Here is a 24,390-nt window from a genome sequence, read left to right as displayed (position 1 = left end):
CAGAGTCCCAGTTTTAGGGCCATTTGTAATTAAAAATTGTGACCCTAGGCCAACCAATCAAAAATTATGTCCTCCAATCAACCAAGATGCAGTAAATGTAAGGAAGATGGAGAAGAAAGAAAAAGACAAAGACAAAGGGCTGGACTGAGGCATATAAGAGACCAAAGCAGATGAATAATCAGACTTCCCTTTCTGCACAGACTTCACTGCAATGATGAGATCAGGTGCACATACTGATTAGACACATAGTTACCCTAGCCTACATGTAATAGCATGCAGATAAAAGCTTGTTAATTCAAATGACAATGAGGCACATGGGAAGGATCGTCCCCAGCCAGCAATAGTTTAGTGCTATCTCCTTTGGTGCCATAAAGGGAGACTGGCCAGCAGACCTAGGAACCAGTGATATAACAGAAGGTGACCTCATCATGTCCAAGACATAGTTGTCTACTGACTTCCGAAGCCACCCCGTGCACCCTCTTCCCTGCATACAAAACACAGTACTTACTCAAGTTAGCAGGATGTATCACTTGTTTATACCCTTGGATGTTTGTCCTTGTGGGGTTCATGCTATGGGTACCCCTTTCACAGGGCCCGCCCCCATGGGCAGATGTACCTTATATAGTCATCCAACATTTACTTAGAGAAGAGACTGAATGGAAAAAAGGTAAAATTGACCAGAACAACCACCCGCAGCCTCCCCCAAACCACCCCATGCTGTTCAGCTGCAATCTCTCAGACCTTGCTCAGCAAGCTAAAGTAGGCAGGTAACTGGAACAGAAGACTTACAGTGCCAGCAAGAGCCACGTAAGGCCCATGGCCAAGGTGTCACCGGGCACCGATCAAGCTATGAAAAAAGAACCATGCATTCACCAACTTTATATAACAATAGCAGAATGTGCAGTTGGGGCCAGGCCTGGCACACCCACCCAAGCCCCAGTGCAAATGCAGAAGAGTGTGTCTCCCCACGGCCCAAGCTGCCCACCTACCCCCATCCCTGCAGTCATCTTGGAAAGGAGCTGGGGGGGGGGGGCGGGGAGCAGACAGGAATCTGAAAAAAGTCTGAGGAGACCATTTAAATTATCATTGCAGAGTAAATTTACCAGACTGGACTAAATTTAGTTTCACCCCCTGGTAGATAGGGCTTTTAGGGAAGATCAAATTAGTCTCTGCACAGCAGAGTAAAATATGAATAAATTTTAAATCTTCTACACATGGCAAATGGATATACTTTTTCCAGAAGACGATATTACATACCCATATACCACTGTTACCTTGCTGAACTGTGGACCCAAAAAAGTTGTCAACTGTGATTATTTTTGACTAGCGTTTATAGGTCTTTTTTATTAACACAAAAAATTATCTTAAAATCATAATTGTGGAAATGATTAATTTTCCTTTATGTTTTAGAAAACATAAAAAGCAGTTAGACAGATACACTGAAATAAATTTAAGTTTTGAATAAACTCCAAACCTCTTTATCTTTCAGATTTCATCACTGTTACAGAGTCCTTCCACAGCCTACCTTCCAGTCTCACTCCTGAACCTGAGGGAGCTGACCCCTCTGTTCAGATCTTCTCTCATCCCCGAAACACACATACACACACACACACACACACACACACACACACACACACAAACCTTGACATACCCACTAAATGCAGAAATTCCTTTGAAGCTTCATATTTTACTTTAAAAATAAATACTTATTATATAGTTGTGTTTGCTTTAAAATATATACAATATTTTCTAAATATTTATATCTGAAAAATTAAAGCTTTTAAAGCATTCTAAGGCAATATGAAAGGCTTCCATATGTCTGAAATATCAAAAAGCACAACAACTTACTCTACCATAGCACCTGTCACGCTGAATACATTTGCTTGAGCATTTTACATTCATCTATTTTTGTGTCCCTGATGTTAGCACATTGCTTGGCATACAGTAGGCACTTATTAAATGGTTATATCATAAAATGCTCTCAAAAGTAGATTTTACTGGTGAAGTGGGGCACATTGCTTAGTAGAAAGGATCAAGTCTGGGAATTCAGAATAGGGTGCCGGAAAGCTAAAAAGCTTTAAATAGAAGTAAGATATGTGTAAGTTTTATCTTTCGAACTCCTATCTTTCCCTCAAAGCTAATCAGTGACCCAAAGCACCTAACCTGCACTCTGCCTTTCTCCATGCCTTTGCATGAAAAATCCAATTTTATTCAGTCCTGGTTCTCAACTTTAGGAAAAGACATGTTAAGTCAATTCAAAATAAGATTTTCATAGCTCATCACAATGCACATGACTGTTTACATTTAAAAATAAATTTCAGGGGGCGTCTGGGTGGCTCAGTTGGTGAAGCATTTGAATTGAGCTCAGGCCATGATCTTTCCATTTGTGGGTTCATACCCCACATCGGGCTCTGTGCTTACAGCTCAGAGCCTGGAGTCTGCTTAAGGTTTTGTGTCTTCCTCTCTCTCTGCCCCTTCCCTTCTCTCTCTCTCTCTCTCTCAAGTAAATAAAAAAAAATTTTTAATAAATTTCACCCTTTAATACCTAGGTGTGGTAGTGTTACTTCAAGCACGGCTAATAGGCATGTCCAAAGTTACTCTGCAGTCTTTCTAGGGTCCCCGAAATCACAGCCCACAGATGTCTCCTCAGCCTCTGGGTACAGCTAGACCCCATAAAAAGCAAAAATTAAACAGATAAAAGGGCTAACATTCTTTCTAGTCATATTTCATCAATGAAAATCTTCAACTATTTAACTTTTAGTGAAAGTAATGCGTAAGCCTTTATTTAAGTTTGTATCCAATTCTCTTTGCCCTCTAACTTCCTTAAATACATACTTTTGACGTCCATTTCTAGGTGCAGAGAAATATGTGTACAATTATCCAGGTATTCCGTAATCCTACAGGTATGGTTCATAGACTTTTCCTCGTTTGGATCTTCTTCCACACTTGCTGACCTTCTGGTCCGGGTTTTAAGATTACATGTAATGTTATATTTTTCCAAGTGGTCAGCTATAGGAGCTACAGTGAAGTTAAAATGTTGACAAGGTGAATGAAAGTCTTTTGTCTTCACTTCCGTTGATCCTTTCATGATAAGAACTAGGAAGAGATTAGGAAAATGTTATTGCAAAATAGTAACACATAGTAAGAAAACGCACACTGCTCAAAACTAACTCCCCTCCTTCTTCTACAAACAAAGTAGAAATGAGAAGCCTCTTGCCCTAAAAATAATGATTAAAATGCTTACTTTCTTTAAGATTGTGAAAACCAAGAGACATGTCAGCTAAAACAGGATTGGGGCATCTCAAAGAAAATACAGACATGTCCCTGATGGTTTGCGGGACAGATTATAACGCTCCAAGACAAAAATGCCCAGCTATGCCCATTTTGAATCCCTGGTCAGCCAGAGAAAAAAGGAGGAGGAGGGGGAGGAGGAGGAGGAGAGGGAGGAGGGGTGGAGGTGAAGAAAGAAAGGGAAAGAAAAGATGGAATGAAAGGAAAAGAAATAAAAAGAATAAAATGATTCCTGTTGCTCTTTTTTTAATTTTTTTATTTATTTGAGAAAGAGAGAGAGAGAGAGAGGGCATGAGCAGGGGAAGGGCAGAGAGAGAGGGAGACACAGAATGTGAAACAGGCTACAGGCTCTGAGCTAGCTGTCAGCACAGAGGCCGATGCGGGGCTCAAACCCACGAACCGTTAGATCATGACCTGAGCCTAAGTCAGACGCTTAACCAACTGAGCCACCCAGGCGCCCCTGATTGCTGTTGTTCTAAACCACTGAGTTTTGAGGTAAAACGTTACCCAGCCATGGCACCTGGGATAACTTATCGGTGCACTGTTTTACACATCAAGGAGGCAGAGAAGTAGCATCTGTGAGTTACCAAACCTTAAAACACTTCTTAGTTCTCTATCACCAAGAAGGTATTTTCCCAACTTGCTTCCTGATGAAGTTGACCTAGAACCCCGCAATAGTTACAGCACTGCTTGAATAAGAACCCAGAAAAAGATCTCTCTTTTATACTCCATACAAAGTTAATACCAAGAAATCTCATTCCCATTCTGAAAGAATAGGAAAAAATGCCAATATGGAGTGACACAGGCAGCAATCTCACTGAATAGGTATAAATAATAAATGTGATGCTTCGACCTGAGGCCACTAGTGTATTTTATGAGTACAAATAAATTATTTAATTTCTCAATGATGCAAGTTGACTTGATTTAATTAAATAATATATATCATCTCAAAATAGATGTGAGATTCCATTAAACATTATACATAATACAGGTATTCTTTTATTTTTTCATTCTTTAAACAAATAGTTACTAAGCACCTAATGTTAGGCATTCTGCTAAGATCTAGAAATATAGTAAACAAAGACAAAGTCTCCAGGATCAAGAGACTCACTGGATAGTTAGACAAGTAAAAAGATAATTCATATTCAACAGATAAATGTTAGGTAAGCCCAGGTACAAATATATCAAGGATTCAATGACTCCTTAAGAAACCAAAATTTGATTTTACAGTGAGAACCTATAGGTTTACTTAGATTTTTTTTTAATTTTTAAAACTTCAATACCTTTGAAGAAAGCATGCCAAATAATCTTTGAACCATCAAATATACATAAATTATGGTGACATTTTAATGTATTTTAAGAATAGATATTCTAGTTTGGTAAAGTAAACCAAGAATGAGTAATGTCCCCAAGCCCTGCAAGTCACTCAAGAGCCACACTGCCGCATATTCAATACCATTGGATTTAAAATGAAATGTATTCTTGCTTTTGTAACAGAATAAGGTGATTTATCCTCGATACATTTTATTATCCCTTTCCATTTCCATTTACCTTTTGATGTTTGTTCCTGAGAAATAAAATCCATGAGTTTTGTGGACTCACAAGCCAAACACGAGGAGCACATTTGAAATTTATTCATGATGCCCTGGCAAATTCTGGGGAAGTTTTGAAAGTTGGAGTGGTTGAGAAGGATTCCCATAATAGTCTGAGTTTCTCTTATTGGTTTCAGAAAAGTCACAAAAGAAAAATTTAAAGAGGGGAGTGAGTAGTTGAAATTAGGTTGTAAACACACTTCCAGACACGATAGCTCCAATCTGTGTCCTATGAAGGAAAAAAAAGGTGTTTACTATGAAATTCTCAGTTTTTGTCATTCACGTAATCCAATAAACTCCCAGTTTTTCTTAGGCAGATACAGTATATTTCAGCTTACCAGTGACAGAAATATTCTTACACGAATTAACATCTATTTTATTTAAATATTTCTTTTAAGATTTTGTCAACATTCCCTATTAATTTTCAGAGAAGAGAAATTGAAACATTCTTGGAAATCTTAACATTTTAACCATTCTCTCTTCTGGAAAGTGTTCATGAACTAACCTTGGAATCCTCCAAATCCATCTGTCCCCAAAAAAGAGGTTTATGTCAATTTCACAGAGTTGAACAGGGAATGGAAATCTTGAACAATAAGTCTGTATTAGTTTCAAAGAGTTGCTGTAACAAATTACTACAACCTTGGTAGTTTGAAATAAGAGAAATTTATTCTCTTGCAACTCTAGAGACCAGAAGTTCAAATATCAATTTTATTGGTCTGAAATCTAGGTGTCTGCAGGACCAGTGTCCCTTTGAAGGCTCTGAGGAAGAATCTGTTCCTTGCCACCCTCTTCCAATTTTTGGTGGCCATTGGCATTCCTTAGCTTGTGGCCACATCACTCCAATCTCCATGTTTCTGGTCACATTGCTTTCTCCTCTGTCCTGTCTTCTACTCTTCTGTGTCATGTCCCTCTGCCTCTCTTATAAGCATGTTACATAGGACACTTGTGATTGGATATAGGTTCCACCTGGGTAATACAGGATACTCTCCCCATCTCAAGATCCTGAAGTTAATCACGTATGTAGAGACCTTTTTTCCTTATGAGGTAACACAAATTTCAAGCATTAGCATGTGATATCTTTGGGTAGCCACTATTCAACATACCTGAACCTCCAAAGATGAAATTTAACAGGGTGACATCGTAATTTTTATTTTTTGTTTGAAGACAAACATCAGATATGAAAATGATGGTATAAAAGAAAATACATTGTATTTAAATAAGCCAAGGACTCTAGAGCTATATCTATCATTAGGCAAGACACTTGAACAATTTACTTAATCTCTGTAAGTCTTGTTTTCTTATCAGCAAAATAGAGATAATATCTTTAGATCCTGCTAACCTCATCAGGTTATAGTAGCATCAAGTGCCACTATGAAATATGAAAATACCTTTGAAATTTGTACAAATGTATATTATCAAAAATTCAAACCTATATTCCAAAGTGAAAATTAAAAATTCAACTTGCATTCAGGGTAGAATTATCTGTGAAATAATTCATGTAAATAATTAAAACTCACTATATAAAAACCGAGACTCTCTATTTAGCAGTAATGATCATGTAAAGAATAGGTAACCTCTCTCTCCGGTATTCCTAGTGTGACAGTCATTTGCTAGAATGAAAAGATAACCCACATGCTCAATTGTACTTTTCTGTGGCTTTCTTTACCACTTCTCATATAATCACATAGGGCAAAATAAATCTTTTAATTTTTTTAAATAATGTGGAGTACGATGAAAGAATTACTTCAATTCTTACAATGATTACTACTAGTCATACCTCTGGGTTCAATCTTAAAAGAAAACCAGTCTATGATTGGTATTAAAGAATTTTTTATTTGTAGAATTTGTATTTTATTTATTTTTTAATGTTTTATTTAGTTTTGATACAGACAGAGACAGAGCATGAGAGGGGGAGGGGCAGAGAGAGAAGGAAATACAGAACCAGAAGCAGGCTCCAGGCTCTGAGCTGTTAGCACAGAGCCTGATGCGGGGCTCGAACCCACAAACGTGAGATCTGACCTGAGCCAAAGTTGGAGGCTTAACTGACTGAGCCACCCAGGCGCCCCAGAATTTGTATTTTAATAGTAATTCCATAAGTGTCTCCTTACTGATAATGATATTTTTATATTTAATAAAATTACAGCCTCATTTTCAGCCCTCTACATTTGAAATTGTTTCTATATTGATTCACATGTGATTTCTAGCTATAAACACATTTCATACTTGTGTTGCTATAAAGGTGGTTTTTTGGGGGGAGAAATGATATTTTACTCAAATCTACAGTTGTATAATATGTTAATATATTTATAAACAAGGTTATGATTGAATTGTAACTAATTTTTAAAACTATTTCCTTCAATAATAATGTCCCAGGAAGGGGACACCTGGTTGGCTCAGTTGGTTGAGCGTCTGACTTCAGCTCAGGTCATGATCTCATGGTTCATGGGTTCTGTCCCATGTTGGGCTCTACGCTGACAGCTCAGAGCCTGGACCCTGCTTTGGATTCTGTGTCTCCCTCTCTCTGCCCCTTCCCTAGCTCGCGCTCTGTCTCTCTTTCTCTCATATATAAATAAACATTGAAAAAATTAATTAAAAAAACATAATGTCCCAGGAAAGAGATAGAAATGTACTATCTGATGAAACACTATAACCTATAGATTTTTTAATACTATTAAAATACACAAAAACATCTCTTGCCATGTTTCCATTTTACTCACTGGCATTTTTCATCTTATAAAATTTTCCATTTCTTGGATTTGTATTCCTGTGATATAATCAAGATAGAGAAATAGAGAAATTTTTGCTGTTGATATTACAATCTCCTTATTCAATAAGTGACCAGTTAGGTTTTCTAGAATTAGTGATATATTCTTTATATTTGACTATGGGGTCATTTTATGATGGTTTTTAAACCTTAGTTTTATTTTTTTATTATTATTTTTAAATTTTTTAAATTATTTTTTATTTATTTCTGAGAGACAGTGAGAGACAGCGCGAGCAGGGGAGGGTCAGAGAGAGAGGGAGACACAGAATCTGAAGACAGGCTCCAGGCTCTGAGCTAGCTGTCAGCACAGAGCCCGACACGGGGCTTGAACCCACGAACCGCGAGATCATGACCTGAGCCGAAGCTGGATGCTTAACCGACTGAGCCACCCAGGCGCCCCTAAACCTTAGTTTTAAATAATTCATTGGAAAGGAAATAAATAGAGGCTATATCCTTCCCTGGCATAATTTTAAGAAATAATAAATTCTACTCCATCATTTTTGTTATCAGATGGGCTATATTCTCATCTCCATAAACAAGGATATATGAATTTAACTACTTCCATTAATATTGCTGGCAGTCAGACATCTAAATTCTCACTCCCAGAGACAGAAATGTATTTAGAATTATCCCAGTACTATGACGGCAGTCTCTCAGCATAAGCATATAGAACACTAAGTAGAATTCAGAAGGAACATTACAGGGGCACTGGGTGGCTCAGCCCATTGAGCCTCTGACCCTTGACTTTGGCTTAGGTCATGTTCTCACAGTTCATGGGTTCAAACTCTGCATCAGGCTCTGTGATGTGTCAGCACAGAGTCTGCTTGGAATTCTCTCTCCCTCTCTCTCTGCCCCCCCCCCACTCATGCTCTCGCGCTCTCTCGCGCTCTCTCTCTCTCTCTCTCTCTCCCCATCTCTCAAAATGAATAAATAAACTTAAAAAGAAGGAAAATATGTTACAGTATAGGACAAATACCCAAGTCAATCTTTCTTTTTAAGAAAGCCAGAGAGCAAGCCTAAAAAAAAAAATCAGCTACCTTTATTTTCTTTTTAAATTTTTATTATAAAGCTTTATCATATATAAGCATATGTAAAATGTGTGGTGTCAGTTAAAGAATAATAAAAATAAACACCCATGTATCTACCAAGCAGGTTAAGGATTAATATTACGAATATCTTTGAAGCCCCCATCCCTTCCCATCCCTACATATTCCTTTCCGAGAGGCTAACCACTATCATGAATTTTGTGTTTATCACTCCTTTGCTTTCTCTTAGAGTCTTTCCAAGATGTAGATATTCCTAGGTAACATGGTTTCATTTAGCATATTTTAGAAATGTGTCATATATGGAATATACTATATTTATTCATCTAAGACCTGCCTTTTTTGTTTAATATGTTTTAATCATGTTGCTGCATATAGCTATAGTTAATTTAATTGTCTCTGGTATCGTTTTGAATGAATATACCACAAGTCATTCATTTCTTCTGATGGTAAACATTTGGGTTCTTTCTACTTTTAGGGAAGAGTTTTCAATTAGCAATAATCGCGCCTCGGATAAACCTCATTGGCTACGATACTGCCACTGCGCAAAGCTGGGTTCTTTCTATTTTTAGTGTGATGAATTAATGCTGCTGTGAACTATAGCCCTCAAACATTGCCAGTGGGAACATAAAATAGTGCAACCGCTTTGGAAAACAGATTTACATCTCGTATATGTTAAATATATACTTAGAATATGACTCAATAATTCTACTCCTAGGAATTTACATAAGAGAAATAAAAATACCTGTATATGAATTTTCATGGCAGCTTTTTTTATTTGTAATAACCAAGAACTGGAAACAATCCAAAAGCTGAACAACTATGGAATAATTAAGCAATTCCTGACATACCTTTATAACAGAATACTACTCAGCAACAAAGAGCAAGAAAATACTTATCCAAACAACAACATGTACACAATGAATCTCAAATGCATTATGACAAGGGAAAGAAGCCAGATACAAGTGATCACATAGTTTATTATTCCATTCATATGAAATCCTAGAAAATGGAAAAAATATATTGACAGTGGGAGAAGGGTTTTCCTGGAGAGGAGAAAGAGGGACATTTGTGGGGTGTTAGAAAATGTTTTATCCTGATTGTGGTGGTAGTTACATTAATATGAACATTTGTCAAACCTCAAACTATATACTTAAAATTAGAGCATTTTATTATATGTAAATTTTATTTCAATAAATTTTATCTTTGAATAACGCTATTATTAATATTCATGAACATATCTGCTGGTATAAAAATACAGAAGTTTCTCTAGTATACAAACTGAGTAAAATTGCTGGGTTTTCAGTATGTGTATCTTTGACTTTCCTAGAAAATGCCAGATTGTTACATGAAGTGGTAGTACCAATTTGTACTCTATTGTGTGATGTATAAAGGGTCCTATTGACAATACATCTTGACCAAGGTCTTTCAAGTTTTGCCAATTCAGTGAGTATTAACCAGAATCTCATCATGTTTAAAAGTGTTTTCTTATTTTTTTCTTTTTACATTTTTTGTTAGGTTGTTTGTCTTTTTCTTATTACTGTTTGGGAGTTCTTCAAATTTTCTATTTAAAATTTTAAGAAGTTCTTTAAATATTTTATTAAGATGTCATCTCACAGATTATGCCTTATCAATTCATTTTCTTTATGATCTTTTAGTTAAAAGAAGCTCTAAATTTGAATGCAGCAAATCTATCAATCATTTCTTTACAATTTGTGCTTTGTGCCTTATTTAAGAAGTCCTTTTCCCTTAAAGTTAAAAAGATCTTCTAAAAGTTTTAAAGTTTTGCCTTTACGTTTTTGTTCTTAATCTATCTGGAATTGGGTACAGTGTGAGGTAGGAAGCCCCGTTAATTTTTTCTACATGTGATAATCAATTGCATTCGCATTCATTGGGTAGACTATCCGATCCTCACTACCCATAAAGACATCTCATCATACAAGTACCCATGGGTATATGAGTGGGTTTCTGAGATCTCAGTTTTGTTTTATTAATCCATTTTTCTATCTTGGCAAATTACTCTGACTTAATTACTTTTGCTTTATAAGAGCTTTTGTATCTGATAGGAAAAGTCCACCCACCTTGTTCATTTTCTTTAGAAGTGTCTTAGCTATTCTTGGCCCTTTGCTCTTTAAAATAAATTTTAAAAACAGCTTGTTAAGTTCCATGAGGAACCTAGCTGTCTGTGATTCTGACTTGAATCCTGAAATCCATTGGAAAAGAGAGAGAAGATACTGAGTTCCTTTTTCCTTCCTTTCTCTATTTATATGGGCTTTCTTTGATATCTTTCAACAATCTCTCTATATTATGATCCCATATACCTTTTGTTAGATTTCCTCCTGGGTATCTTACTTTTTGTTGTTAGTGCCAACAGTATCTTTTAAGGATATGTTTTAGGTTTGTTAGTGGTATATGGAAATACAATTGACTTTTGAATATCAATTTTATTTTTTGCCACTTTATAAACTTCCTTATTTACTTTTATTTTGTATAAATCTTTTAGTCTTTCTATGCACATGTGCTTATCAACTATAAATAATAACAATCTTATTTATTGATTTCCGATCCTTATAAGTTTTATTTCTTTCTTATTGCACTGCCAGGACCCCTCGTACCATGAAGAATACACATGTTGAGAGAGGGCATCTTTGCTTGTTCTCGATCTTAAGAAGAATCCTTACATTTCATCACTGAGCATAATATTTCATATAATCATTTTTGAAGGCCCTGTATCAGTTTAAGGAAGCTCTCTTCTATTCCTAGTTTGCTAAGGGTTTTTCATTACAAGGGCTTTTGAATATAATTGAATGCTCATTCAACAACTTTGAGATGATTGTGCAGTCTTTCTTCTTTAATCTGTTAAATGGTGAATTGTGTTATTAAATTTTCTAATGCTAACGCATCTTGTGTTCCAGGTATAAATCTAATTTGACCATTTTACACATCTTTATACATATTTGATCATTTTTATCCGAGTCTTTTTTTAAGATTTAATTTTGGTAATCTCTACACACAACATGGGGCTCGAACTCAAAACCCCAAGATCAAGAGTTGCATACTCTACTGACTGAGCCAGGCAGATGCCCCTATCCAATTAGATTATTAATGTTTTGTTCAAAAAAAATTTTTTTAAGAGAGAGTGTGCAAATGGGGGAGAGGGGCAGAGGGAGAAAGAGAGACAGAGAGAGAATCTTAAGCTGGCTCCATGCTCAGTGCAGAGCCTGACTGGGTCTCAATCCCACAACCCTGGGATCATGACCTGAGTCAAAAATCAAGAGTCAGACACTAAACTGACTGAGCCACTCAAGTACTCCTTAATCTATGTTTATACATGAGATTGGCCTATCTTTTGTAGCAACATGGATGGAACTCAAGGGTGTCATGCTAAGTGAAATAAATCAGTCAGAGAAGGACAGATACCATATGTTTTCACTCAAAAGTGGAACAGGAGACTTAGCAGAGGATCATGGGATAGGGGAAGGGGGAAATTAGTTGGGGAGAGCAAGGGAGGTAAACCATGAGAGACTCGAATACTGAGAACAAACTGAGGGCTGATGGGGGAGGGGGAGAAGGAAAGGGAGGTGATGGACATGGAGGAGGGCACTTGTCTGGATGAGCACTGGGTGTTACATGGAAACCAACTTGACAATAAACTATAAAAGAAAAAAAATAAAATAAAAATAAAACAAACACGTGAAACTAAAAAAATAATTTAAAAAATTGAGATTGGGCTATACATTTTTCTTTTTTGTCCCATCTTTGTTAAGTTTGGGTACCAAGATATACTAGCCTTAAAAAACAAATTGGAAAATACTCTCCTGTTTCTATCTTCTGAAAAGGTTTATTATAAAATTATTTAAGCTATTCAATCTATTTCTTGAAAGTTTGATGGAATGTGCATGTAAAATTATCCAAATCCAGGGTTTCTTTCAGTGAATATTAAACCATTAGTTCAATCTCTTTAATTGTTGTACAACTCTTCAGTTTTCCATTTCTTCCTAAGTAAGTCTGGATAAGTTATATTTTTTTATAAATATGTCCTTAATGTTTTAAGTTTATTGACTTAAAGTTATTAATAATAATCTCGTTGTATTTTAAATTTCTACTGTGTCCTTTTCCAGTCCTAACATTACTGATTTGTGCATGCTTATCTTTTGACTGTTGAGTTTTAATAGACAGAATAGTTTTTCCAAAGTGTCCACATCCTAATTCCTAGAACCTGTGACTATTTACATTACATGCCAAAGAGAAACTAAGGCAGAAGATGGAATGAAGGTAGCTGGTGTTCTGATCTTAAAAAGGGAAATTATCCTAGAGTATCCAAGAACCTATCATAACCACAAATATGGAAGAGGGAGGCAAAATAGTCTGTGTCAGGATAGCACAATGTGACAAAGACTCAATAGGCCATTGCTGACTTTGAAGATGAAAGTTAAGACAAAAACAAAAACATGCAGAAAGCTACCAGAAACCAGAAAAGACAAGAAAATGGATTCTCACCTATAGCCTCTGAAAGGGATGCTATTTTTGTACAGCATTTTAGTTCTATCTTGTTTTTTCATTGATACACAAATCGGTAGTTATTTTTGTTGTATGCAGTTTTCAATATTTCTTTAGATAAACTTACATGGTTATAATTATTGAGGGTCTTTCCCCTGTCATTTCTTGCATCTCTGGCCTTTTTTCTAAGATTATGTCTTTTCTCCTATCCTATAGTTAAATCTCTATAAACTCTTCTTTGAAGATTTGCTGATTACAAACTCTCTGTTTCAGTTCATCTGAAAATGTACATCTCACCAATTTCAGATTGATATTAGTTTTACCTCAGTACTTTGCAGACTTTATTCCACTGCCTCTAAGTTTCATTGTTGCTTTCAAGAAATGAAATACCTAATTATTGTTCCTTTGAAGATAATCAGTCTTTGTCTCTGGTTATTTTTAAGATTTTTGTTTTTCATGTTCTAGAGAATTTTGTATTTATTCTGTTTGGACTTGGGTTTCCTAAATCTGAGGATGTATGTCTTTCATCACTTTTCTAAAATTCTCAGCCACATCTCTTCAAACATAGTCTTTTCCCTATTCTGTCTCTTCTCTCCTTTGGTAGCTTCATTAGAGGTCTCTCCCTTTGTTCTCTGTGTCTCTTGAACTCTATTTCATATTTGCTCTTTCTCTGCCTCTCTGTGTTGTGTTTTCAGTAATTTCTTCAGATATGTATTCCAATTCATCATTCATTACATCTGATCCATTTATTCCATTTCTTGTGTTTCTGCTTCATCTTATTATAATTTCATAATTAGACTTTCAAGTTATTCTTTTTCATATCTACCAGATATTTTAGTTTCAGGTATACCATATAGGGATTCATAAATCTGCCTGATTATTTTTAATAGTCTTGTTTCTTACTCATGCTCACTTGATATCTTTTTTTACTGAAACAAACTAAATATTTACTTTGTATGATATATCTCATAACTCCAATATCTGAATTCTTCCAAGATCTAATTCTGCTATTTCTGTCTCTGTTTACTCTTGTCTATCCATGTGGGTTTCTTTAAGTTTATTTATTTAATTTTAGTAATCTCTACATTCAACATGGGACCTGAATTCATGACCCTGAAATCAAGAGTCACATGCTCCTCTGACTGAGCCAGCCAGGTGCTCCTAAGCCTTTATGTGTATTATAATTTTGATACCATGTTCCTTAGAATTTTGTTTGGGAAATTATTTAAGATCTGTTTTGAAAATGTTTTCCTCCAGAAAGGATTGGTGTTTATCTCTGTTTCTTATCTAGTACCACATTATCTCAAAAATCACTTTAAATTTCTTGGTGAGGTAAAAATAAAAAGGAATCCTGATATACTGTTGGCATGTAAATTAGTCTGTCCACTATGGAAAACAATATAGAGGATCCTAAAAAATTAAACACAGATCATACCATTCAACAGTTCCTCTTTTAGGTAGGTACCCAAAGGAAATGAAAACAGGAGCTCACAGAGTCATCTGCACTCCCATGCAGTATTATCACAGTATTATTCACAATAGCCAAGATATGGGAATAATCCAAGTGCCCATTAATGGGTGAATGAAATAAGATGTGTTATATACACACACAAATGTAATATTATTCACCTATGAGAAAGGAGAATATCCTGCAATATTTGCCTAATGTGACAGAATTAATGGACTTGAGCACATTATCCTAAGTAAAATAAGATCAAGAAAGACAATTACTATATGATATCATTTATATGTAAAATCTAAAAAATGTTGAATGGGAGAGAGGGAAGACGGTGGCAGAGTTGGAGAAACAGGACCCTAGGCTCACCTTGTCCCATGAACACAACTAGATAACTATCAAATTATCCTAATACTTTGGAAATCAGCCTGAAGACTGACAGAACAAACTCCACAGCCGAAGGGAGAGAAGAGGCCACATGAAGAAGGTAAAAAGTGTAGAGCCATGGTTTAGGGGAGAAATGGATCACAGGTGCTGCAGAGCAGAAGGAGCCATGGTATATAGCGCACGAGAGAGAGAGAGAGAGAGAGAGAGAGAGAGAGAGAGAGAGAGAGGTTGAAAGGAACACACAAGGGAATGCACAAGGAGAAACATTTTCCATAGCCGTTGGCTTGTAAATTCTTGGATTTTGTGAGTTCTTACAACCAGTGGCGCCTAAAGCTTTGAGTTTTAAAGGTCAGTGGGCTTGGCCAGGATAGAGCTAAGAGGGCTCTGGAAGAGAAGACAAGCAAACATCCCAGGGACAGACAGTATGGAAACAGCAATCTGAAGAGATCCTGGAGTACACAGCAGTGAGATTATTTGCTCTTCTCAGAGCATGTCCCTGAGAGGCAGCTTCATGGGAATGCCTCTCCGGTAACAGAGGAACTAGCTGGCACCATTTTCCTCCCCTACCCCTCAGCATAAACACAGAGCCGCCTGCAGGAGGCAGCACAGCACTGACACTGGCTGCCTAACTTGCTTACACCAAGCCCCCTGAGTTCAGACTAGACTACCCTTCTCAGTCAAGCTTGCCTCAGTCCCAGCATGGTGGGTCCCCTCCCCAAGAAGACCAGCAGAAACCTCTACCCACACTACATCTGACCAGAAACTTCTGCAGGTCTCGGTTCTGGTGGAAATGGTATCAGGTCTCATTTCACAAGCAGACCAGAGCACACCTAGTTCATACTTGCCATAGTCAGGCCAAGGACCAAACACTGCACATAGCAGGCAAAGATAGGCTCTGCAGATGACTGACCTGAAGGATAGAGCAGCCGAAGCACAATAGCAGGGCACACACAGCACACACCAGAGACACTCCCTGAAGCTCTGGGCCCTGGACACTACATGACCTCCCCATAAAACCATTACTTTTAGGAGCAGGAAACATAACTTGCTTTTCTAACATAGAGAAGAAGGCAGAGACTTGGACAAAATGATAAGATGGAGGAATTTATCCCAAATAAAAGAACAAGGTAAGGCCACAGCTGGAGATCTAAGAGAAACATAAGTAACATTCCTGATGCAGAATTTAAAGTAACAATCATAAGTATACTCACTGGACTTGAGAAGAGAATAGAAGACATTAGTAAGATCCTTACAACAGAGATAAAAGAGTGAAGAAAGAATCAGTCAGAGATAAAGAATGTAGCAAAAGAGATTAGAAACAGGCTTGATGCAATGAAGAGAAGGCTGAAGGAAGCAGAGAAATGAATTAATGACCTAGAAGACAAGGTAATGGAAAATAATGAAGGTGAACAAAAGAGAGAAAGAATTATGGAACATGAGAATACACTTAGGGAATTCAGTGACTCGATCAACCATAATAACATTCATATTACAGGAGTCTCAAAAGAAGAGGGAGAAAGGAGGGTAGAAGATTTATTTGAGAAAATAGCTGAAAACTTCCCTAATCTGGGGAAGGAAACAGACATCCAGATCCAGGAGGCACAGAACTCTTATCAAAATTAACAAAAGCAGGCCAACACCAAGATATAATTAAGTTTGCAAAATATAATGATAAATATGCAATCTTAAAAGCAGAGAGACAAAAGAAGTCCCTAACTTACAAGGGAAGACCCATAAGGCTAGCTGGAGATTTCTCAGCAGAAACTTGGCAAGACATGATATATTTCAACTGCTGAATAGACAATATCTGTAGCCATAAATGCTCTATGAGTAAGGCAATCATTCAGAATACAAGGAGAGTTAAAGAGTTTCCTAGACAAACAAAAACTAAAGTAGTTCATGATCACTAAACCAGTCCTGCAAGAAATATTAAAGGGGACTCTTTGAGTGGGAAGAAAAGATCAAAAGTGACAAATACTAGAAAGAAACAGAAACATTTCCAGAAACAACAATAAAACAAGTAATAAAATGGCAATACATACATATCTATCAATAATTACTTTGAATATAAATGGACTATATGCTCCAAGAAAAAGACCTAGGGTGTCAGAATAGATGAAAAAATAAGATCTGTCTATATGCTGCCTCCCAAAGACTCATTTTAGACATAAGACAGTTGCAGATTGAAAGTGGGGGATGGAGAAACATTTATCATGTGAATGGATATCAAAAGAAAGCCAAAGTAGCAATTCTTACATCAGACAAACTTCACTTTTTTTAAATAGTTTATTGTCAAATTGGTTTCCATATAACACCCAGGGCTCTTCCCCACAAGTGCCCTCCTCCATCACCACCTCTCTTCCCCCTCCCCCTCCCCCTTCAACCCTCGGTTGGGTTCGTTTTCAATATTCAGTAGTCTCTCAGGTTTTGCGTCCCTCTCTTTCCCCAACTCTCTTTCCGTCTTCCCCTCCCCATGGTCCCCCATTAGGTTTCTCCTGTTCTCCTGTTAGACCTATGAGTGCAAACATATGGTATCAGACAAACTACACTTTTAAACAAAGACTGGAGGGGTGCCTGGGTGGCAAGACTGGTTAAGTCCCTGACTCTTTGACTCTTGACATAGGCTCAGGTCATGATCTCTCAGTTTGTGAGATTGAGTCCTGCATTGGGCTGTGCACTGACAGTGCATGGCCTGCTTAGAATTCTCTCTGCCCCTCTCATGCTCGTGCTCTCCCTGTCTTTCTCAAAATCATAAATAAGCTTTAAAAAATAAAAAATAAACCAAATACAGTAACAAAGATCAAGAAGGGGAGTATATCATAACAAAGGGGGTAATCCAACAAGAAGAGCTAACAATTGTAAATATTTATGTACCCCACATGAGGCATCCAAATATATAAAACTGTTAATAACAAACATAAAAGAACTAATCAATAATAATACAATAATACTAGGGGATTTTAACAGCCCACTTACATCAATGGACAGATCATTTAAACAGAAAATCAACAAGGAAATAATGGCTTTGAATGACACACTAGACCAGATGGATTTAACAGATATACTCAGAACATTTCATACTAAAGCTGTAGAATACACATTCTTTTCAAGTGCACATGGGACATTCTCCAGAATAGGTAACATATTAGGCCACAAAACGGGCCTCAACAAATACAAAAAGATTGAAATCTTGCCATGCATCTTTACAGCAGTTTGAAACTAGAAGTCAACCATAAGAAAAAATCTGGGAAAAACCACAAATACATGGAAGTTAAATAACATGCTACTAAATGCATGGGTCAACCAGGAAATCAAAGAAGAAAATTTTTAAATACTTGGAAACAAATGAAAATGAAAATACAATAATCCAAAACCTTTGGGATGCAGTAGAAGCTGTTATAGGAGGGAGGCTTACTTCAAGAAGCAAGCAAAACCTTAAATAAACAACCTAGCCCTACACCTAAAGAAACTAGAAAAAGAATGACAAACAAAACCTCAAACCAGCAGAAAGAAGGAAGTAGTAAAGATTAAGGCAGAAATAAATGGTATACAAACTAAAAAAACAATAGAACAGATCAATGAAACCAGGGGCTGATTCTTTGAAAAATTAATAAAATTCATAAACCTCAAGCCAGACTTACCAAAAAGAAAAGAGAACGGACCCAAATAAATAAAATCATAAATGAGGGAGGAGAAATAACAATCAGCACTGCAGAAATACAATTATAAGAGAATATGGTGAAAAACTATAGGCCAACCAACTGGACAACCTGGAAGAAATGGATATATTCATAGAAACATATCAACTACCAAAACTGAAATAGGAAGAAATAGAAAATTTGAATAGACCAATAACCAGCCAAGAAATTGAATCAGTAATCAAAAAACTCCCAACAAAAAGAAGGTGGACCAGGACCAGATGGCTTGACAAGCAAATTCCACCAAACATTTAAAAAAAATAGTTAATAGTGGTGCCTGGGTGGCTTAGTCAGTTAAGTATCCAACTTTGGCTCAGGGCATGATCTTGCAGTCCATGGGTTCAAGCCGTGTGTCAGCTAGCTCAGAGCCTAGAGCCTGTCTTCGGATTCTGTGTCCCCTTCTCTCTCTGACCCTCCCCTGTTCATTCTCTCTCTCTGTCTCTCTCTCTCAAATAAATAAAACATTTAAAAATGTTTTTAAATAAGCATTTTAAAAAATTTTAAAGGAGAATTAATATCCAGTCTTCTCAAAGTATTCAAAAAAGTAGAAATGGAAGGAAAACATCCAAATTCATTCTGAGGCCCGCATTACCCTGATACCAAAACCAGATAAAGACTCCACACACACACACACACACACACACACACACACACACACACAAACTTCAGGCCAATATTTCTGATGAACACAGATATAAAATTCCTCAACAAAATACTAGTGAGCAATATCATGTGTCAAATTTATACAAGAAAGAAAACAAAACCAGATTTAATTCTTCAATTGGGCCTTTCACACCTCGTAGGCAATGATCATTAATATCCAAGTTATGGCCAGCTCGTGTTCACAGACTCTCAAGGGAAATTTTTTTTTTTTACTCTCTCCAGGGCTTAGGTAAAGACAGACCAATTTCCTCACAGACAGACAAATTTTCCCTAGATTATTCCTTACTCTTTCACAGAATATGTCACCTTTTGTGTCCTAGTCTGAAGCTTTGGCTTCTGTCCCCCCCGTGTACGACCCATGAAACAGACTCAAGGCCACCAGAAATTGGTAGATGTTACTCAGGTGACCAATCTGGTTACTCTTGCTTACTCATCTGGGTTCATAATTTCTCATTTTCCACCTTTGATGAGCTTTCTTATTTTGTTAGTAGTTCACTAAGTATTTTTTGTTCTTCATGTTTTAGTTTCTAATGTTTTATCTCACATTTTTAGATATTTTGTGCTGAGTGTTTTTCAAGGTTGAATGTGAGAATAGAAGTCTCAACTCTCTGTTGACTTTCAAAAATAAGTGAGAATGTACAGTAAAACCTTCATTGTTTGACAGACAATAGGAGCTCCAGAAACTACTCTATGTCAAGTCTTATTTTCCCAATACCTAGGCTATTTCTCTGTTAATGAGTGTCTGTGGCTGAATATTTTCAGATAGTCTCTCTTGAGAATGATGCTTCGCCACAAATTAGATGAAATATTTAATGTGTCAGAATGAGTTACTGTATGTAAAAGTACTTGGTATAGTATCTGGTACATGTGTAAGTATTTATTATATTTAAAGAAATTTTTAATAGTTATTAGTCTATATCCCAGACCTTACTGGGGATTATTGATTAACTTTTTAATGAGCCAGTGTCCCCATTTTTAAGAAGTAAGAACACTTTCAGGCAAATTAGTTGTAGTTACCCTTGATAACATTATCCTTTATAATATAAGTAATGTGTACACAGGCTTGAATACTTCAGGGTTTATCCTATACTTTGTAAGTAAAGTTTCTTTTCCAGTGTTTTCTGCCAGCTCACTGTTCATTATACTATGATTTCCATCAGAAAGTGTGAAATGGCAGGGAAAATGGAAGCTGGTAAACATAGTTGATGTCAGTTTGGCTCTTACAAGTAAACGAGGAAGTCAAACAGCAATAAAATTAGGTTTGAGGCGTCGTTATCTCTGCTATCCTGTCTCGCATTGCCAAGAATTATCAGTAAGACATTTGTAAAACTACAGTCTCTGGTTTCAAAAACTTCTGAGATATTTATATAGGTACATTTTACTTGAAAATCAATAATAATTGCTTCTCTTAGAGAGTGCTTCTGCAAGCAGGTAAGGAGAAATATTAGCTGATTATTAGAACTCTGACAGTTATCTCTTTGCAACAAAAAGGAAGGATCATCCTCCCAGACAGGCCTGGAAGCAGCTTATATGTTCCCTTCGCACCTTTGTACATTGCTATTTTAGTAACTACAGTATTGTATTTAATTATTTATCAGTCAGTCCTCCCCCTAACTGAAAACCCCTTGAAGGAAGAGCTGCCTGTTGTTTTTGTAGCCCTGGGTTCCTGGTACAAGTAGACACTATTCATCCCAATTTCAGTATATGTGCTGCAAAAGCCGGCACAGGGAGTCACTATTCATGACCGGAGGAATAGATAAATAAAAGATCACTGAGATTGGTAGGAGCCAACCAGGTCTCTCTCCCGTAAACAATGTAAGTCCAATAAAAGTAGATTGGTGAAATCTCTTGTTTGGGGCAACCCAGACTCTCTTAATTATGAGTAGCTCTGAATCAAAATATATCCATTCTTTTTCTGTCTCCATTATCTACATGCAATATACGTGTATCAAATCATTACGTTAACTACTGTATCTTAGTATAAGCTGTCTTTCAAATACCCTGGAAGTATTAAAATTATTTCTCCTGCAGATGCGTGCTCGATGCAAACTCACTAAAAGTCCAAAACACCATTGAAAAGTTTCTCTTCTTCAGTAAAGTTAGACTAGATAGCTTATACTGTGGAATTATGATAATTGAATATTCTGAGTAATGACTATTCAGAGACTCTGATACATTCTTGATGAAAAATGATCAAACATAGTTCTCTATTTTTAACTTAGGCCTTCAGAGGGTTTATTATTTTGAAATCAAATCTATTAAACCTCATGAATACATTATTCCTCATTAAGATTCTTTCTGAATTCATTTGATGTGTTAACGACATGGTATCAGTGAATAATTTATAAGTAAAAATCATTTTATAATATTTATCTTAGAAATTAAAGTGAATAGGGTGTAAGAAAAAAATGGGGAAAAAAACCCACAAGTAACTGATAGGAAAAGTAAGACTATACAGGAGAATTTCAAGGTTATTTTTAGCAGTTCTTAAACACTCTTAGCTTATCATCTAAAAAATTTTACCAGATATTTTATTTTATGAAATATGCCAGTCGACAAGTCAACTCATTCCATAAGACAACTATTACTGTGATTTAAAAATTACTGAAAAAAAGTGAAACAATTATTTGCCTTTAGTTGAATCTGTATTAGACTATATTAAATGGAGCTATATGAACTTGTTCCTGGTGATCCATAAACCATTATAAAATATAAAACGTTATTGTTGCACTATTGCATGTGTAAAATATTTTACCCAATCATCAGCCTTTCATTTATGGTGCTCTGTGCAAAATCCCTTCTACTACAAAATGACAGCGGAATAAGATGACGGTTTTCAAACATTTTTGTTTGTTGGCCCCAAGGAAGATCCATTTGAAATAAAATTTCCAAATAAATCCATCCCCCTAAAGAGTCCAAGGAAATATCTGTGCTGTTCTTGGACCAGGAAAAGTGAAATAACTAAATGACTATTCTAAGTTTGCAGAGGCATTATAGGTAGTATTGAGAGCTGACGTAATCAGTTATGAAAGTACAAAAGCAAAAATCATTGATGGCTGATTACTGTCAAGACATCTGTCCAAGAAAGAAAAACTTCTCACATACTCTGGCAATCACCCATTCTCCTAATAGAGTAACCAATAGTTAGCAAATAGTTTATGGAATCTTTTTTAGGCTGATTACCTGGTTTTCCTTAGATGAACCTGATTTTTTGGAGATGCGAGGTCCATCTTCATGGCCAACCTTAGATCACTACTAAATGAGCTTACTCTCTACCACAAAAGGCTTAAAAATTGAAATATGTTATCTCCATTCCAATTCTAACTATTCTTTGTATTTTCACTAAGTGGAATCAAGAATTAAAAATATATGTTATGATTGTTTAGTCTGAGCAACATAATGGCAGAAAATCAAGAAAATTTTGAAAAATTCAATCATTCACAAAATTGCATGTAGTGTTTATTTAGCAAAAATATTGATATCTGGCCACTTAGTGTAATGTACATACAACAGCAATCATGGCAGCAAGTCACCAAATATAAGTTTTTCCTTGACTCAAAGCAAATTTATATAACTTTAATGATAAAATGTTTTATTTCTACCTTTTCTTATTATTAAATGGTAGGGAGCACAACTATTTTCCAAACTCACATTTATATATTTTTAAATATTTTACTGACATGGAAAAATAGTTTAAATCTACATTTATTTACTTTCTTATCCTGGGTTCCAACAATCATCACAAATCCCTGAAATATCCATGGAGTTCATTTTGTTTCATTTTTCTCTAGGTACAAACATACATACACACACACCTGCTGAAATTTGCACCCATCTTATTTTAAATACTCTTATTTTTTAAAAGGCAACAGCAAGTTATTTGTGAGAAATAGCTGTGATGGAGGGAAATCAAACATTTTTAACACAATAAATATGACTGGCTTTGTAAAATAATTCTCTAGAATGTAAAAGCATACTTAAAACAGTTTTGAAGGAAACTACTTCAAAGACCAAAATCATGTGATGAGATGAACGTAAATTCAATGTTTGAAATCTAGACTACAGATCTTAAATATTTCTTTTCATTTTTTTATTTCATTATGGTATGCCATAATAAGTAAGTGCTAAGAATAAGGTTACTCTGCTATTTAACAGTCAACCAAAATTACAGTCTCAGTTTCTTAACTTTTGAGACATTGAACTTCAGCCCAGGCAGATGTCTCCAAAGAGAGGATCTTTCCGGTAACCATTAGCTATCATAATTTTTTTTAATTAGAAAAAGTAAAGATAAATTATAATCATGTACTCACCTTTTGGTGTCTTAAAATGTTCTGGCAAAATTAGAATGAACGTGATCACAATTGCCAAAAGCAATTTAAAGAAGGCTGTTTTTGTCATGTCTCTTCACATGACACAGTGTGTTCCCCTCTACTACACTGGTGGCATGTTTCTTCCTGCTTTGGGTTTCATCTCTGCAGTACTTTAAGTTTATGCAAGCAACTTCATACTCACTTCCTTTTGTGTAAGACTTAAAAAAAAAAAAAAAGAGGGCTTGATTGCTTCTGAGCCTTTTGGCCAAGATCAAGTGTAAAAAAAGAGGCCTTGAACTGAGACTTTTTCATTTTGAGTCACTTTCCATTAAGAAGATTGCCGTCTGATAGACACTTTCAAACTATCTCCTAAACAAGAAAGACAAAGAAATGATCTCAAGAAGCAAAGGTGTGTTGTCCTCACCTAGATTTGAAGCTGTTATCCCATTTTTGCAATGTGTGTGCATAAATATAAACCGACAACATACACACCAAAAATAAAACGATGGTCAGTCATGTCCATTCATTCATTTAAGTGCCAGGCACAGAATTGGATTCTAGTGTTCAGAAAACAGTGTGTCTATTACACAGTAAACAGTACAAATGTAAGGATAAATGTAAGGATAAACCAAAATTTCAGTTCTACTTTACTATCTTGTATAAAGCAGTAGAATGTAATTCATTAT

General features: G+C 36.0%; 1 protein-coding gene and 1 pseudogene across 5 annotated transcripts in view; both read right to left on the bottom strand.

Moving 5' to 3' along the window:
- Window positions 1-23,882, bottom strand: part of TMEM156 (transmembrane protein 156) — a 45,870-nt gene extending 21,988 nt beyond the window's left edge. For all 5 annotated transcript variants that reach the window (XM_029947317.1, XM_029947334.1, XM_029947352.1 and 2 more), the window contains exons 1-3: window positions 23,705-23,882; window positions 4,843-5,112; window positions 2,836-3,096 (exon numbers count right to left, since the gene is read on the bottom strand). In XM_029947317.1, coding sequence (XP_029803177.1) covers window positions 2,836-3,096; window positions 4,843-5,112; window positions 23,705-23,792 — 619 coding nt within the window. In that variant the 5' untranslated portion in view covers window positions 23,793-23,882. The remainder of the gene's footprint in view (window positions 1-2,835; window positions 3,097-4,842; window positions 5,113-23,704) is intronic.
- Window positions 9,160-9,243, bottom strand: LOC115302936 (annotated as a pseudogene).
- Window positions 23,883-24,390: the final 508 nt, after the last annotated feature.

This window comes from Suricata suricatta, chromosome 1 (genome assembly GCF_006229205.1).
Source record: "Suricata suricatta isolate VVHF042 chromosome 1, meerkat_22Aug2017_6uvM2_HiC, whole genome shotgun sequence".
Classification (NCBI taxonomy): domain Eukaryota; kingdom Metazoa; phylum Chordata; class Mammalia; order Carnivora; family Herpestidae; genus Suricata; species Suricata suricatta.
The sequence above is the reverse complement of the archived record's forward strand: the minus strand, read 5'-3'. Positions and strand labels throughout refer to the sequence as shown.